The sequence below is a fragment of the Ruditapes philippinarum genome, unplaced genomic scaffold (assembly GCF_026571515.1).
Source record: "Ruditapes philippinarum isolate M1 unplaced genomic scaffold, ASM2657151v2 ctg298_1_1_1_1, whole genome shotgun sequence".
NCBI lineage: Eukaryota > Metazoa > Mollusca > Bivalvia > Venerida > Veneridae > Ruditapes > Ruditapes philippinarum.
Window position 1 is genome coordinate 1,084,755 of NW_026853973.1, and position 16,321 is coordinate 1,101,075.

Here is a 16,321-nt window from a genome sequence, read left to right on the forward strand (position 1 = left end):
TTTTGAGGCAAGAACCTTGACTGTAAGGCCATTTCAGCCCTGAAAAAAACATATTGGGAGAGTGTTGCTTTGAAACTTTTTGTATGTTTTAGTGCATGCATTTGTAATATCATTTAATAATCCAAACATGTACATTGAACATATATGACCAAAGTCATAAATAAATACATTGTACATTGAAGAAATAATGATACAGATTTGATGGTTAAAGATGTTGTGTTTATTTATTTCAGGCTACTTTATATGGATGCTGTGATGATGATTTAACTGCTGCTCAAGGTATGTAACAAGACTTCTGATTAGTCAATTTCTTTCTCAACACTTCTGATTGGTCAATTTCTTTCTTTACACTTCTGATTGGTCAATTCCTTTGTCAACACTTCTGATTGGTTAATTTCTTTCTCAACACTTTTGATTGGTCAATTTCTTTCTAAACTCTTCTGATTGGTCATTATCTTTCTTAACATTTATTAATATGACAAGAATTAAATATGAATAATAGGCATTCAGACATATTTTAGACATGAATGATATCTCTCAAAACTTTATTTTCACTACCACCTGTTACAGTAGACATCACCATGGAAAATCATTTCAATGCCTGTATTATTGTCCCCCGCCTTTTCGAAGAAAAAAGGGGGATATAGAAATAGGCTCCGTCCGTCTGTCTGTCTGTCTGTCCGTCCGTCTGTCCGTCCGTCACACTTTCGTGTCCGGTCCATAACTTTGTCATTTATGAAAGGAATTTGAAATAACTTGGCACAAATGTTAGTTATAACAAGACAATGTGTCATGCGCAACAACCAGACCCCTACCTCCAGGGTCAAGGTCACACTTGCTCATTCAAGGTCAAAATTGCCTATTTGAGGGTATATGTCGTGTCCGGTCCATAACTTTCTTATCTATGAAGGGATTTTGTAAATACTTGCCATAATTGTTCACAATAATCAGACGATGTGTCATGCGCAAAAACCAGTCACCTACCTTCAAGGTCAAGGTCACACTTGGAGGTCAAATATTAACATAGTCTGTTACAGGGTATATTTCGTGTCCGGTCCATAACTTTCTTATCTATGAAGGGATTTTGTAAATACTTGCCATAATTGTTCACAATTATCAGACGATGTGTCATGCGGAAAAAGCAGTCACCTACCTTCAAGGTCAAGGTCACACTTGGAGGTCAAATATTAACATAGTCTGTTACAGGGTATATGTCGTGTCCGGTCCATAACTTTCTTATCTATGAAGGGATTTTGTAAATACTTGCCATAATTGTTCACAATAATCAGACGATGTGTCATGCGCAAAAACCAGTCACCTACCTTCAAGGTCAAGGTCACACTTGGAGGTCAAATATTAACATAGTCTGTTACAGGGTATATTTCGTGTCCGGTCCATAACTTTCTTATCTATGAAGGGATTTTGTAAATACTTGCCATAATTGTTCACAATTATCAGACGATGTGTCATGCGGAAAAAGCAGTCACCTACCTTCAAGGTCAAGGTCACACTTGGAGGTCAAATATTAACATAGTCTGTTACAGGGTATATTTCGTGTCCGGTCCATAACTTTCTTATCTATGAAGGGTTTTTGTAAATACTTGCCATAATTGTTCATAATAATCAGACGATGTGTCATGCGCAAAAACCAGTTGCTTACCTTCAACGTCAAGGTCACACTTGGAGGTCAAATATTAACATAGTCTGTTACAGGGTATATTTCGTGTCCGGTCCATAACTTTGTCATTTATCAAAGGAATTTGAGATAACTTGGCACAGATGTTTGTTATAATAAGACGATGTGTCATGCGCAACAACCAGACCCGTACCTTCAGGGTCAAGGTCGTACTTGTTCATTCAAGGTCAACATTGTCTATTTGAGGGTATTTGTCGTGTCCAGTCCATAACTTTCTTATCTATGAAGGACTTTTGTAAATACTTGCCATAATTGTTAACAATAATCAGATGATGTGTCATGCGCAAAAATCGGTCACCTACCACCAAGGTCAAGGTCACACTTGGAGGTCAAATACTTACATAGTCTGTTACAGGGTATATTTTGTGTCAGGTCTATAATTTTTTCATAGATCAAAGGATTGTGAAAATACTTCGCACAAATAGTCACTATAATAAGAGGATGTGTCATGCGCAACACCTGCATCCCTACCTCCAAGGTCAAGGTCACACTTAGAGGTCAAAAATTAACAAAGTCTGTTATAGGGTATATTTTGTGTTGAATCTAGAACTTCTTCATAGTTCAAGGGATTTTGAAATAACTTGGCACAAATAGTCACAATAATAAGACGTTATGTCATGCACAACACCTGCTCCCCTACCTCCAAGGTCAAGTTCACACTTAGAGGTCAAAGCTTAACATGATAGATTTTTAAATTCCGTGTTTCATTTTATTTTTTTAACAAATTTATTGTTACATTTGCAGATCTAGTATTGATCATAATTTTGGACTGAATGTCCTGAGATCCATACCTCAATCTTTTGAAATAGCACAATTTTATGCTTCATATAAAACTCCCGGGGCGGGGGACGTTGGTAACTCTGTTACAAATTCTTGTTATAAAAGATAATCAGAAGAAAAAAATCATGGCAGTCCATTTATAAGTACCAGTGATCATGTATCACTATCTATATTCATGATCAGTTACTTGGGGAATTAAGGTATCAATTTTACTAAAATAAAGTTTGTATTTTTAACTGGTTAAATTTGTTTTTTAGATAAAAAAAAAATAAGTATTCTTCCCATGTTTTAACTTATTTGTCTGATTTACAGGACCAAACCAAGAGGGTTGTGATGAACTAGAAGGGTCTGGTATTCCGTGTAACGATACTGGTTACGGTTGTTGTCCAGATGGTGTTACCGCGGCAACCGGACCTAATGAAGAGGGCTGTGATATATTTATTGTCGACCCTCAACCAACGACAGACACCGATGTTGATATAACTGTTGATGGATCTGATAGGACAGGAACTGATTTACCAGGTACGGCCTATTGTCCCGGCCTATTGTCCCGGCCTATTGTCCCGGCCTATTGTCCGAACTTTCCTGTAGATATGATATCACTGTCTTTAATTTACCGGTAACAAACATGTTTTGTCACACATTGTTAACTTGAATTGAACATGTTTTAATTATATCTGCCTTTGGAAGACGGGGTAAATCAATTTAATAATAATTATTAAGTTGTTGTAGCAATATTTGTCAATTATCTTGTACTTAGGTAAAAATATATGTTTAGCAATAGTTATAACATAAACTGTTAATATTATAATATTATAATTATTTAGGAAAAAAAGTTGTATACAGTATAAGTAATATTCATTTATGTCAAATGGATAACAAAAAGTTTTTTGTATTTAGAAAAATTGTAAAAACATCTGCAAATACAAAATAAAAAATAGGAGTTTGGAATAACATCTTAATTTAGTTGTGCTATACCTTTGCATTAAAATGAACAAAAAGTTAATTGACATGACATTCTTAATTGAGATCAAGAATCTTTTCAAGACATATTTTAACAAAATGTAAATTAATAAGCTAATGGGATGCTTGCAAAATGCTTAACAATCAAGACACACAAGTTTTTTATCCAATTTATATATGCCACATATGCTATATTAAGCTGCTAATTTTTGAAGTACCGGTATATACTTAAAGAAATAACACTTGAGTTGAATGTGGGAGTTATTTTACACACATGTATGCATTTCTCTTAAAACTGCACCATTTTCTTGCTGCTTGATAAACCGATTGGAAATTCAAGCTCTGGTGATTAATGTACCAGGTTATTTCTACTCCTGCGCTCCCAAATAAGGCATAAATATCGTAAGCCTGATTACATTTATCTTACAACAAAAAAAATCGCAAGATCTCGAGAAAAGTAAACTCATTTATATGTATTGATTTAACAAAAAACAACAAATTTGAAACTCTGGAATTAGAAAGAATAAAAAACTATGGTGATAAGTCAACTGAAATTTAGTATGTGGTATAAAGTAATAAAACATTTAGGTTTGAGTATAAAAGGCTTAAGATTAAAATAAGTCAGCATCTGATTGGTTAATTTTATAATAAGGGTTTAAAACTCACCAATGGTAGAAATTTTTTCTTGGCAGTTTATTTTAGGTATGGGTTTAAAATTGTTCAATGGTAGATGTTTTTCTGGCAGTTTTACATGTATACTGTATCCTTGCCATGAGGAGGTTTGAAACATTGTGATTTTATGCTAACTGTTGGAAAAATTGGTGTATGCCACTAGGATAAAATTAGGCAAGTCGTCAATTCCTTTTAATTAATCATGGACAGTTCCTCAATTCCTTTTAATTAATCATGGACAGTTTGACAATCACATTGGAACCAGTCTGTTATACAAACTATTGCGGAGAAATGGTGACATACATATAGGAACCTCATGATAATTAACTACCCATAAAGCCCAGCTATTATCAGACATATATATATATTAGTCTGTCACATGACAGAAAGGCTATAATTATCTTGTTAGAGGTGATAGTTTGTTGTTACAAGAAACACAATAATAATGTAAAGAGCATCGTAAAGTAAGCAGACGGCATCATAAAACACTCCCTGTATCATGCAGTTTCCAGCAATTTTATTATAAAACTTTCCAGTTTGTGTTCTTGCGTTACTTTAAGTAATAAATGTGTCTATTTCGTGACAAGCTACCTACCATCCCCCCCTTGTATAGACATGAGTTTGTGTCAGTTCTGATGATATCTTAAAGATGTACAAGGGTTTAGTGATGTACAAAGACTGTCTGGATTAGAGGATTTTGTAAGTTTTAATTAAAAAGCAAATGAAAGTGATGTCTGGCGGGTCATTATAAACTTATCTTTTACCACTCTTACCATTACCAACGTCAGACATACTGGTCAAGTCAAAATGAAAATATATGTAGCTAAGAACTAAGCTTGTATCTGAAAATAGAAAGATTACAAAAGAAATAATGCAAAAGTTGTTTTGAAAAGTCAGAAAGCATTGCATGCAGTTGAGATCAATGACCTTCTGATTTGGCAACTTTGAAGGTCATAATAACCTTCTAGAAACCCAAAGGAGTGAGAAGGAAGCAAAAGGAGTGATAAAATCTCCCCAAGATTTGCATATTGGAATTGTTTCCTGCAAACTGATTTATATTGAACAGATTTGTGATTTACAAAATTATTTGCTCTCTGTGTTACTTTATTGCAAATTTGGAGAGAACAATTTCCTTGATGGCAATATTTTCTAGAAATTTCCGCCAGGAGGTTTTTAGCGTCAAATTTTGTTAGTAGTTGATAAATGATTCAGTCTTTTGTGGAAATGAAATTTGGTTATTTTGAGTCGACATCAATCAATAACCATTACATGGCTAACATCTACATTTTCCAGGAATGGAAATTAATTTAACAAATTTTGGTATTGTAAATGTTAGAAATACAAGAACTTGAGACATTCTGTCTGCACTTAAATATCTTGTAATTTTGGGGGGCTTTTGTAAATTAAATAATGTCTGTGAAAAAAATACTTAATGAAAACATGTCTTGAAATAAATAGATATATTATTTAAACTTCAAATTACATACAATTTTTTTTTTTTTTGGTTTATTTCAAAATAAAATATAAATAGAATATTTTATATAATCATGAATGACATATTTGTTAACAAATCTGCTTGCCAATGATATAACTTGAATTTAAGTGTTTTAATTCTGCATTAAGAATTTTCATAATTTTTTAACAAGCTTGGACTTACTGCTTACAGAAAAGCCAAAAATGTCTTGTTTTCTAAGAAATAATTTGGAAAGTTTTTTTTCTTTTTGCTGTTTTGTGGATGCAATATAAGCAATAAGCACCCAAGTTATATGTTGGTCAGAATACTGAGCAAGTTGTATTATATTGGTCTGTTTAGAAATATTTGAAAATAAAAATACATACGCCATTACCAACGTAATTTATCATTATCAGAAGATTCCTGAATGGTCTTTGGCTTTAGTTATTGACTTAGTCAACAGAAGAATATCCCATAAAACCCACAGCATTTAGGAAAAATACATGACACTACAAAAAGGATGACACTACAAATATATGACAACACAAATTATGATCATATTTAAAGACAAGAATTATGAAATTTCTAACTGAAGCTACAGGGCCATTGGGACAGATCAATTGTAATTGTTTGTTATTTCTTCAATACTTGTCAAATGTCAGGAATTGTACAGCTATTATAATTCTGAGACATGTTTGAAAACAAGTTTCCTTGTGGGAATAAGCGATTAGCATAAACTAAACTTACAGCTTTTGAAATAGAGAAATATTTAGAATGAACTGCCATCTTAATAACAGCATGTATTTAATATGATCATTTTACTCTATTAAAATTTAGCAGTTTAGGTCACTTTTCCATTTTACTTTCTTATGAAAGTAGCATGTTCTGTTCAGTAAAAATAAAATAAGAATGAATAAATGTATTTGAAACTAGTAATTCAAATCCTGTTATCTAATTGGATCTTTCTGAATAAAAAAATTGAAAGTGACCAATTGAAAGGCTTTCTATTTTTAGATTTGTTTTACATTTTGAATATTAAGTCATGTTTGATCGTAAAGAATGCTAATATATGTTGATATGAAGTTTAGTAATTTCACTGTATCATATGAATTAGGGAAATTCAAAAAAGTAAATAGTCACTTTTTTTTACAGGACTCTAAGCATGTATAACAATGAATATTGAACAACTGTTTCAATAATTCATAAAGATAGCTGTAGAAATGATTTAACCAAACAACAAATCTTTTTTCGATCTATTTCTTTATTCTTGTGGGAGTGATAAGTGCTGTCTTTCATTCATTGACCTTTAACATGCTGAAACTAAAAAAAGGTTAGCTTTTGCAACCAATATAGAGCCAGGCCAGCCTGTACATCAGATTCTGTGCTGATGACCACGCTCTATACATTTGGCTGACAAAGTTTTCATCTTGATATCCCAAAAAATGAAAATGGACAGTTCCAAAAAATGGAAGGTGGACAAGTTCATTTTAGAAATTTGGAAAGTTATTGGTTTTGTTCTTGGCTTTATCTTTATTGCATTAAAATTTACATAAAAGAACCCCCCTTAAAGAATATAGGAAAGATGGCACTTTTCACCCACCATACTCTGATTGTACATTGAAGCATGTGATATAATACTTCTTTCCCCCCAACAGTTCAGTGTCATCTTGCCAAGAACACTGGTCCATGCAAAGAATATACAGTCATGTGGTACTTTAACATGCGTGAAAACAAATGCGATAGATTCTGGTTCGGTGGTTGCGAGGGCAACACTAATCGGTTTAAAACTGCAAAGGAATGTGCAACGGCGTGTCAAAACGTCGTCGTAGTAAGAGGTACAGGGTTTTTACCGGAATAAACAAACCATGGTGAAGTCAGTGTCAATAATGAATATCTATTGGAAAAGTAGCAATAATACAGTCTTAGGTCAGGGTATCTGATACAAATAGGACAAAAGGGACTCTCTTTGTGATAAATGAGAAACTTTGTGTTCAATAAAACTGTCTTAACTCAATAAGCTTATGAAACAAATTGAATCAGTGTTTATATGAGACATGTTAACACTGAGATTTGTGAAACCCTTGTCATTAAGGAACTGGTACAATCCAAGAATATGGGAAAATAATTTGAAATAACATTTCTAAAAGTTCTGAAATTGGTCAGATTTGCTTCATTAATTTTTGCAGCATATGTAGAATCATTTAATGTTTAATCTTATCATAATGGATTGTGGGAAAATTATTAATATTTGAAATGTTATCAGAGTGGCTGTAATTCTGTAAGCTTGGAGAATCTAATTTAATCTATTTTACATGTGGCTAGCATACAACTAGATTTAATGACAATGCCAGTTGGGGAATTTTTTTTGGCTTATTTTGATGTTGCAGTTCATGAAATGCTGCTGGTGACACAAAAAAAAATAACGGCAATTTTGAGATTTAAGAAAGCATGAAACAAAAAATGTTTGAGAAAATTTCCTTTCTATGATAAACTGGTTTTCTATGGAATGATGGGAAATAATCTGTTGATATTCCTTCAAATACAAATGTGCAAAAAAAAATATTGAAAATCTTGGGATGTTGAATTTGAATATGAAAAGCCAATTTGTTGAATTGATGGAGAAACAAACTTTACCGTACAACCTCTGTTAAGCACAACTGCTGGTTTTCTGATATTGTCATGTATTTTTGTTGTTGTACAGTTGGTGTAACAACAGATATGTAACGGGTACTTAGGGAAAGCATCCTAATGACTTGTATACCTACAACAGGTTAAGAATACTCTTACTGTCACAGCGAGCATGCAGCTGGATTGAGTATGGTGTTACAACTATGTTATGTAATGACTGCATTCATGGTGCTGTTAACAGAGTTTGTACGGTAGCAGGGGAAAAATCAATTTATCAGGACTGATTGACAAGAAAAGGCTTAAATTGTCTCCTCATAGAAAATCTATGATTAGTTTCATTTAATTCTGACATCACCATGGCTTCACAATTATTCTGGATACTCTGTTGTTGCATTTAGTTTTGCATATTATTTTTTTTACATTTTTTTTTTCAAGTTTTCTGCTTTTATTCTTGTTGTAGCCGCAACACCTTTTGCTAAATTGTACAAGCTTACTGTTGTCATCATAGCTTCAACAACCTTGCTTGACCTATACAATTATTAAGTGTTGTATATACAAACAAAAAAAATTATATTGTGTAGCAGTACTTTTAGTATTTTGTATTTAATGTTTATATTGTTTATATTCTATTGTATCTTTTTTTCCATGGATATCTTAAAATGTAAATCATCAACTTGAAATGATAGGTTAATTATTATCCAATGAAATTTTGCTATACAAAAGATAGGTTAATTATTATCCAGTGAAAGTTTGCTATACAAATATGGCACATAGAATGGCCCTCTAATTTCTAATTTTATTATTTTATTTAATATTTTCAAAATCTACTTAAAAGGTACTTTTTCTCTAATTTTTGTTTGAAAAAAATTGACACTAAGTTTAAAAATACAAAATGTACATGAATTTTATAATTTCTTCATAAATGTTTTCATTCCATCAAATATCAGCAATTTAATAAATTTTATGCTCATTGACTGAAGATTACCAATAATCCAGGATGTTTTTCTTGGACTGCACCAGGGAGCCTTTAAGTCTTGTAGTTAATGTTCACCTTTCTAACACAAGAAGATATTTGGTTTGAGTCTACACAACTCAATGCTTTGTTTCTGATATGGCAATAAAACTGGTTAGTTCCAGGAAGAGTACTTAAAAGTGATTTATTAAGTTTAAAAACTTGTTTTACATTAAGGCATAAATAATTATGTACCTAAAATCTAAACTAATGGACATTCTCTGTAAATTAAGATATACTGAATTCCATTGCACCTTTTGCATTAACAATTTGCAATTCTATATTTTAATCAAGATACTTTTTCCTGTAAAAATAACTGCTTATTTAGGGTTCAGTACAACACTTACATTTCTCCCTTCATTTGGCGGAGAGGTTGTTTGAAATATTTGATGTGTAATAAGAGAGGAAGTTGTTGGTCATTTGTGTTGTGTTGTTAAGCTCTGGATGAGAATCCACAAAATCTTCTTGCCCGTCTGCTGCTTCTTATTTTTTTATCATTTTTTTTTCTGCAAAAATGGACTTTCTTCTTCAGACAGTGCACAATAATTACTTGTATTCAGTAGTCACGCCTCTTTTTCCCTGCAGATACAGTGAAGTAGCACTTTCCAAAACTGGAGTTTCGATTTTCTGTTATTGGTACAGTGAAGTGTCAAAATGACGCAGTCAGGGGCTTCAAAATTGCATTTTCTCGATTAATTAAATGTCTAGCAACTCGTGGTTAAGATCTTGTCAAGTAAAATTGCAAGTTGTATTTCTGTTCTTAATTGTTCTTAGCTGCATGTGAAAAAACAGATGCTTTTCAGCTTTAAAAGAAAGGAATTAATATAGTAATTTTATTCTTCCATGTTTGCATTTTTTTTCTCTCTCTCTCGCTTTTTTTTTTTGCTTTTTTCTGCATGCTTGATTAATAACTTTCTGATATTTTACTCTTTCTTATTTTATTTCATATGCATAATTATGTAATCTATTTATTTAAATACTTTACTTTTTCTAATGAAATTTCGTTGACTAAAATAAGTTTCAAAATATAGGAATGCTTAAGAAGGGCTAAATCAGGTTTGGAATTTGCACCAAATATAGATAAAGGCCATTTTATGACAACTACATATTTGAATTAATGACTCAAAAGTTGTCTAGAATTTCGGTAATTTTTTAGTGAACAAGTATTTATCTTATAGACATTTTTTGGAAAGCTGTTGATTAACGTTTTGATATTAATTGTTCTGCAAGAGCAGATCTGTCATTAATAGTGAATTTGGTACTTTTGTAATTAAAAAAAGAAATCACTGAAAGAAGCAAAAGACTGGTTTAAATTTTTTAAAAAGTGCAAATTTGACACAGTAAATCTAGTTTTCATAGAGAAATGGCATGTTATATTTTAAATGCAACCTGTATAGAAAAAAAGCATGAATAAGTAATCTCACATCCTTATTTTAACTGAACAATCTTTGGTCAAAACTAATATCACTCTAATATCAGTGAAAGCTTAGAAAACACTGCATGTTTAAAATAAATAATTATTTTATAAGGTTAATATTTAATACATTTTTTGTTTGTTTGCTCTACCTTAAATAGAATCTCGACTCCCTGTGTGCGAGCAGGCAAAGGAGATTGGGCCATGCCGTGCAGCACTTCCTCGTTGGTTTTACAACTCTAGGACAAGGGCTTGTGAACAGTTTTTCTATGGTGGTTGCCAGGGTAATGACAATAACTTTGAAAGACAGGAAGAGTGTGAGAACAGATGCGGTGTTGTTAGAGAAAGACGTAAGTGAAAAAATTATTATTTGCTTTACTGGTATTAATTTTTTTTCAGCTTTCTAAAATTGCGACATTTTCTCTAGGTTTGTAAGTGTTGTAAATGGTACATTAGTTTTGTACTTGTGATCATTTTTTTTTAAGTCAAACATACATAGAACATGTTATCACCGTTTTGGTAGACCTAGGGGCCCTATAGGCAAGGGAGAGCACCTAGGTCAAAAAATCAACTGTATAAGAGTCAGTTAAACAAGTAGGCTTCATCAATTGAACACATTTTGTTTGAACCAACAGCAGCATATTGTATACTAGTATACGTTTTTATCAATGTGAAAATAGAAACAAACTTGATGATCAAGCTACATTTATTATAACTTTCTTTTGCCGTCATTTCACAGCACTAACAGCGAAGGAAGTCTGCGCTCAACCACAATCTACCGGACCTTGCCGGGCTTCAATCCCTCGTTATTATTACAATGTTGAGACGAAACGTTGTGAAGAGTTCACTTACGGTGGTTGTGGTGGCAATAGAAACAACTTTGAGACCGAGATTTTGTGCCGTCAGTACTGCCGTGCCGAGGTAGCTACAACCACAAACACCAGGACTGACACCAGAACTAGACGTATGTCATTTAATCTTTTACAATAAAAGTACAAAAAGATGTTATGAAAATGGATAATTGAAATTATTTTGATAATTTCCACAATTTCATTGCTTTTGCTGGGAAACGACATTTTTTGTGAAATGACACATAATTGTATTGGATTGAATTAAAGATAATCGCATTTTTAAGTTTTAAGTTCAGATTATATTGTAGTTTTATTAGATATTGATTGACTTCAGCAATTTTGGAAACTGATTTTAGAGAATAAATTTTTAAAAAACCCCGCTAATTTTTGTCTAAAAGCGGAACTGATTTTAGAGAATATAATTATTAAGATAACACATATTTTTATGTAGAACCGGTATGCGAGCTTACACCAGATGTAGGACCGTGCAGACGTATGATGACCAAATACGCATACAACATGACCACGATGAAATGTGAACCCTTCACATATGGTGGTTGCCTTGGTAACCACAACAACTTTGAAACAGAAGACAAATGTATCTCCTATTGTAGTCTACGAGCTGGTAGAGACAGGACAGGTGAGATATAGGATTATGTTGTACTTTTTGTCAAAAATGAACACATACGCTAAAATTTTATTTCTTATCATGAGAAATTTATTATCCATAGAATGTAACTATGTGAACAGAAATATATCTTAATAAATAAAGTAGGTGAGGAACACACGTACAACACCAGGTCAAGTTTTAAAAGTTTTTATTGGCTACTAGTTTCGAGTAATACAATACTCTTCATCAGGCTTAAAAAATATCAAATTCTAACTACTGAAGTACTAATATTTAGGGATACTTTTTTGTGTTTTGTTACTATAAATAGAAGTATTGTTACTAATAATAGATATAGTTTTGGCACTGTTCCAACGAGCTTATCATTAAGTATAACATGTATATTGTTAGAATAAAAAGAATCACAAGTTAATTATGCTTTGTTTAATACCCCATAAATCTGTCCAATGTTTATTATGAGTTCATTTGTTTCACTGAACATACCATACTCGTCTTGGCAAACAGTTTCTGTACTCGATGATGGGGAGGGTTCCTCAAAATTTGCAGTTGGTGTTGTTGGTCTGCTGTGCTTTGGAGTAGGTGGTAACGGCGAGATTGGTGTAGGAATCAAGATGTGTGTTGGTGGTAGTTCTACATTTGATTTGGATGGTCTCTTTTTGTTGAATTTTAAGGCTGGTGTCCCTGTCTTGCCCATAACAATTCTAAATTTTGGAGTTTTCCTAAGAGTTTTTGTGGTAGTTTGGTTGTTGATAGCTGGAAAGGTGATTTTGGCTTTAGGTTTTTCGTCTGGTACATCTACTGTGTTGAAAATTTTCTCTGGAAATCCATGCTGTTTGATGCTATGTTTCCTTAGGTATGATTTTTGTTTGAAAGTTTTTGAGCACCATGAACACTCAAATCTTGTTGTATTATGTTCATGTGTCTTTATGTGTTTGTATCGTTGTTGTTTTGTTGTGCCTACATAGCCACATGTATCACACAGGTAGTGGTATTCTTTCTTATAGAGAAGTTTGGTTGCATAGAAAATTTCTTGTTCCAAATCTATTGGTTCAGGTTGAGACCCTGTGGAGTAAGCGTTTTCAATCTTCGTATCCATACTTCCTCTAGTCTAAGACGTTTGTTTATGTTACGTTCACTTCCTTGGATGATGATGACGTTAACGTCGTTTATCGTATGTCCCGCGCTATTGAAATGGCGGGAAATTGGTTTTGTAGTATTTCTAGTTCTGACGTCGGCCATATGCCCGTAGAATCGATCACGTAATGTGTTTCCTGTTTGTCCAACGTACTTCAGGCTACATTGTTTGCAAGTAATGAGATAAATAATACTAACAGTTGTGCAATTCAAATGGCTGTTTATGGAGTATTTTGCCTTTGTTACTGTACTAATGAATTCTGTCGAGTTTGTCATGTATTTACAAACACAGCATTTCTTACCACATGCGTAACTGCCCTTTTGTAGCAACTGCTGGTTAAGGTCGGACCTAACCAGCATGTCTCTGACGGATTGAGCTCTACGTGTAACGGATAGAATCTTCGTAAATTTTATGAAGTTGGTGGAAGTGCTGCCTGAGATAATGTGGAGGTTTCTATTAAAGATTCTTTGAGCATTAGGAGTAAATGGATTATAGGAGTATGTGAACGGAATATTCTGGGCTTTGTTTTTCGTGTCCCTTTCTGTAGACAAAATTTGTAGTCTGTCCAATTTTTCGGCTTTCTTGATGGCTTTTTGTACTAAATCCTTAGGGTATCCTCTGGCTGTGAGATTTTGTAAAAGATATTCTGCGCATTTAAGGTATGCTATCGTATCGCTACAAATCCGTCGTAATCTTACCGCTTGGCTGTATGGGATACTGTTTTTTTGGTGTGTAGGGTGGTAACTAGTATAATGTAGGTACATATGTGCATCTGTAGGTTTGGTATAGACCGTAGTGTGAAGAATACCTGTGTTGTCCTTAGTAATTTTAGTGTCTAAGAAATTAGCTTCCATGGGATTTATATCGTAAGTAAACTTAATTGACTCGTGAAATTGGTTTAAACAGGCCATGAAGGAATTTAATTCCTGTCTGCTAGAAATATATCTTTTGTAAAAACTATACATGTAGATCAAGAACCCAGGGCCTCTATTGATTAATGGTTAAGGTCATTGATTTGTAATCACTGTCCTGTCACCACTTTGGGTTTGACTCCCTCCAGGACTTTGGATAACTTCATGTGCCAAAGCAATCCAGCTAGGCTGTAAAAGGTCATTATGTTATGCCCAGATGCCTCAATGTGTCTGAAGTAATCTAGATAGGAGCAATTGTCCTGATAGTCTGGATAGTCAGCATATGATTTACTACTCAACCAAACAAACAAACAAAATAAGAACCAGAAACAAAAGATACAGCTAAGATGACACAAAGAAATTTATTCTTAAAGATGCTGTCACTATAGGGACAGACTATTCTACAAATGCAGTCTGACTATAGGCTTTATTTAGTGCAATTATTTAGTGTTTCGGAGATTGAAATCCCATAAATTTGAATTAACACTGGACATAACCCTAACACAATTTCAGATGTGGTCTTGATCACAGGTTTGACTGTATTCATAACTGTTATATGCATCATGCTGAGTCCCTCATTATTAAATTTGACTTAAAGTTTTCTTGCATTATTGCATTATTAGATGACTGTCAGTTGAGCCAGGAGGCGGGTCCATGTCGTGGCAATATGCGACGTTACTACTATGACGCTACTCAAGGTCGTTGCTTCCCATTCTCCTATGGTGGTTGTCAAGGTAACCGTAACAACTTTGCTGATGACACTACCTGTATGGAAGCTTGCCGAGAGGTTAGAGTTGAGCGACCTGTTACAAGATACCCATCCAGAGGTCAGTTTCTAGTATTCTTTAGAAGACAGATTTAAAAGTTATTATTCTTCCAAACAATTTTTGAAAAAAAGTTCAACTAGTTCTACTTAGTGTTTCAAAAATTAGATAATTTTATAATTTGTCAAAACACACAATAATGGCCATCTCCGTACACAGTACAAATGTATGTTGATAAAAATATGAAATTAAATCATACTAGTAACTTAACTAAATTTCATTAATCATATACATGTATATGTTATTTTGAAGTTTGATTTTAAATATTTCTTAAATAACCATGGTACCTGGCTTAATTATTTTAGTGAAACCTGGTTACTGTCCACTCGTTGAAGACGGAACCGCCTCAACATGTCAGAATGAATGCTCTCAGGACTATGAGTGCCAGGATTCAAGAAAATGTTGTAAAAATTCCTGTGGGGGAGGAGTCTGTAACTCACCATTGGCAGAGGAACCACGCCCAAGAGGTACATATACAATAATTAAAGGATAATTATATTAGGTGAAATAAAAGTATAATTACATTTATTAAAGGACAATAAAATATTTTAAATACCTTGCTTAATTTTCATAAAAACATTTTGTGTGTACAATGAATGTAACTAAGATATCGGGATTTACAATAAATGTGAAAATCATGAATATGTATCTCATGTTTTTTTCATGAATATGTCTATCATGTTTTCTCATGAATATGTCTATCATGTTTTCTCATGAATATGTACATCATGTTTTCTCATGAATATGTACATCATGTTTTCTCATGAATATGTATTTCATAGTTTCTTGCCAGGAATTAGCAATTTGTCATGTTTTGCCTTGAATATTACACAATCATGCATATTGTTGTTATTTTAGTAGTATCAGATGTTTGTACTCTCCCTCTCCGAACACCATGTACAAAGAGAGGTAGCGGTCCATACTGGTATTATGAGAAGTCAAGTGGACAATGTAAGGCAGTACCAAATGGTGAATGTAACAACAACCAGAACAATTTCAACAGCCAATCAGAATGTGAGGCTTACTGCGGCAGAGAGAGTATGTCTCATTTCTTTATTTAGTCTTCTCACTGGTAGCAAATGATTCTGTCCATACAACTAGTGCAGACCAACATCAGACGGCACATCTGTCGCGTCTGATTAAGCTCTGCACTGTTAACTATTCAGTCACTACATATTTTAAAATTTTATCTGAAAGTGGTGAATAGCTTTGTCTAGATTGAAAGATACAGTTTGCTAATTGTATTTTAACAACGTTTGTGAAATCGGTGTAAAATGCATTATATTTTAAAAATACAGTATCCAAAGCCTTTTTGTCTGTCTTTATAAACAGGAAATAAACATGTTTATAAACT

The 16,321-nt window shown here is 33.1% G+C and overlaps 1 protein-coding gene across 1 annotated transcript in view; it reads left to right on the forward strand.

The window, feature by feature from the left end:
• LOC132738562 (papilin-like) overlaps positions 1-16,321 on the forward strand; it is a 270,884-nt gene that overhangs the window by 230,841 nt on the left and 23,722 nt on the right. Inside the window, exons 22-30 of the mRNA XM_060726072.1 lie at positions 234-279; positions 2,789-2,998; positions 7,220-7,399; positions 10,780-10,968; positions 11,358-11,582; positions 11,921-12,109; positions 14,767-14,970; positions 15,273-15,434; positions 15,826-16,005. Of these exons, the coding sequence (XP_060582055.1) occupies positions 234-279; positions 2,789-2,998; positions 7,220-7,399; positions 10,780-10,968; positions 11,358-11,582; positions 11,921-12,109; positions 14,767-14,970; positions 15,273-15,434; positions 15,826-16,005 (1,585 nt within the window). The remainder of the gene's footprint in view (positions 1-233; positions 280-2,788; positions 2,999-7,219; positions 7,400-10,779; positions 10,969-11,357; positions 11,583-11,920; positions 12,110-14,766; positions 14,971-15,272; positions 15,435-15,825; positions 16,006-16,321) is intronic.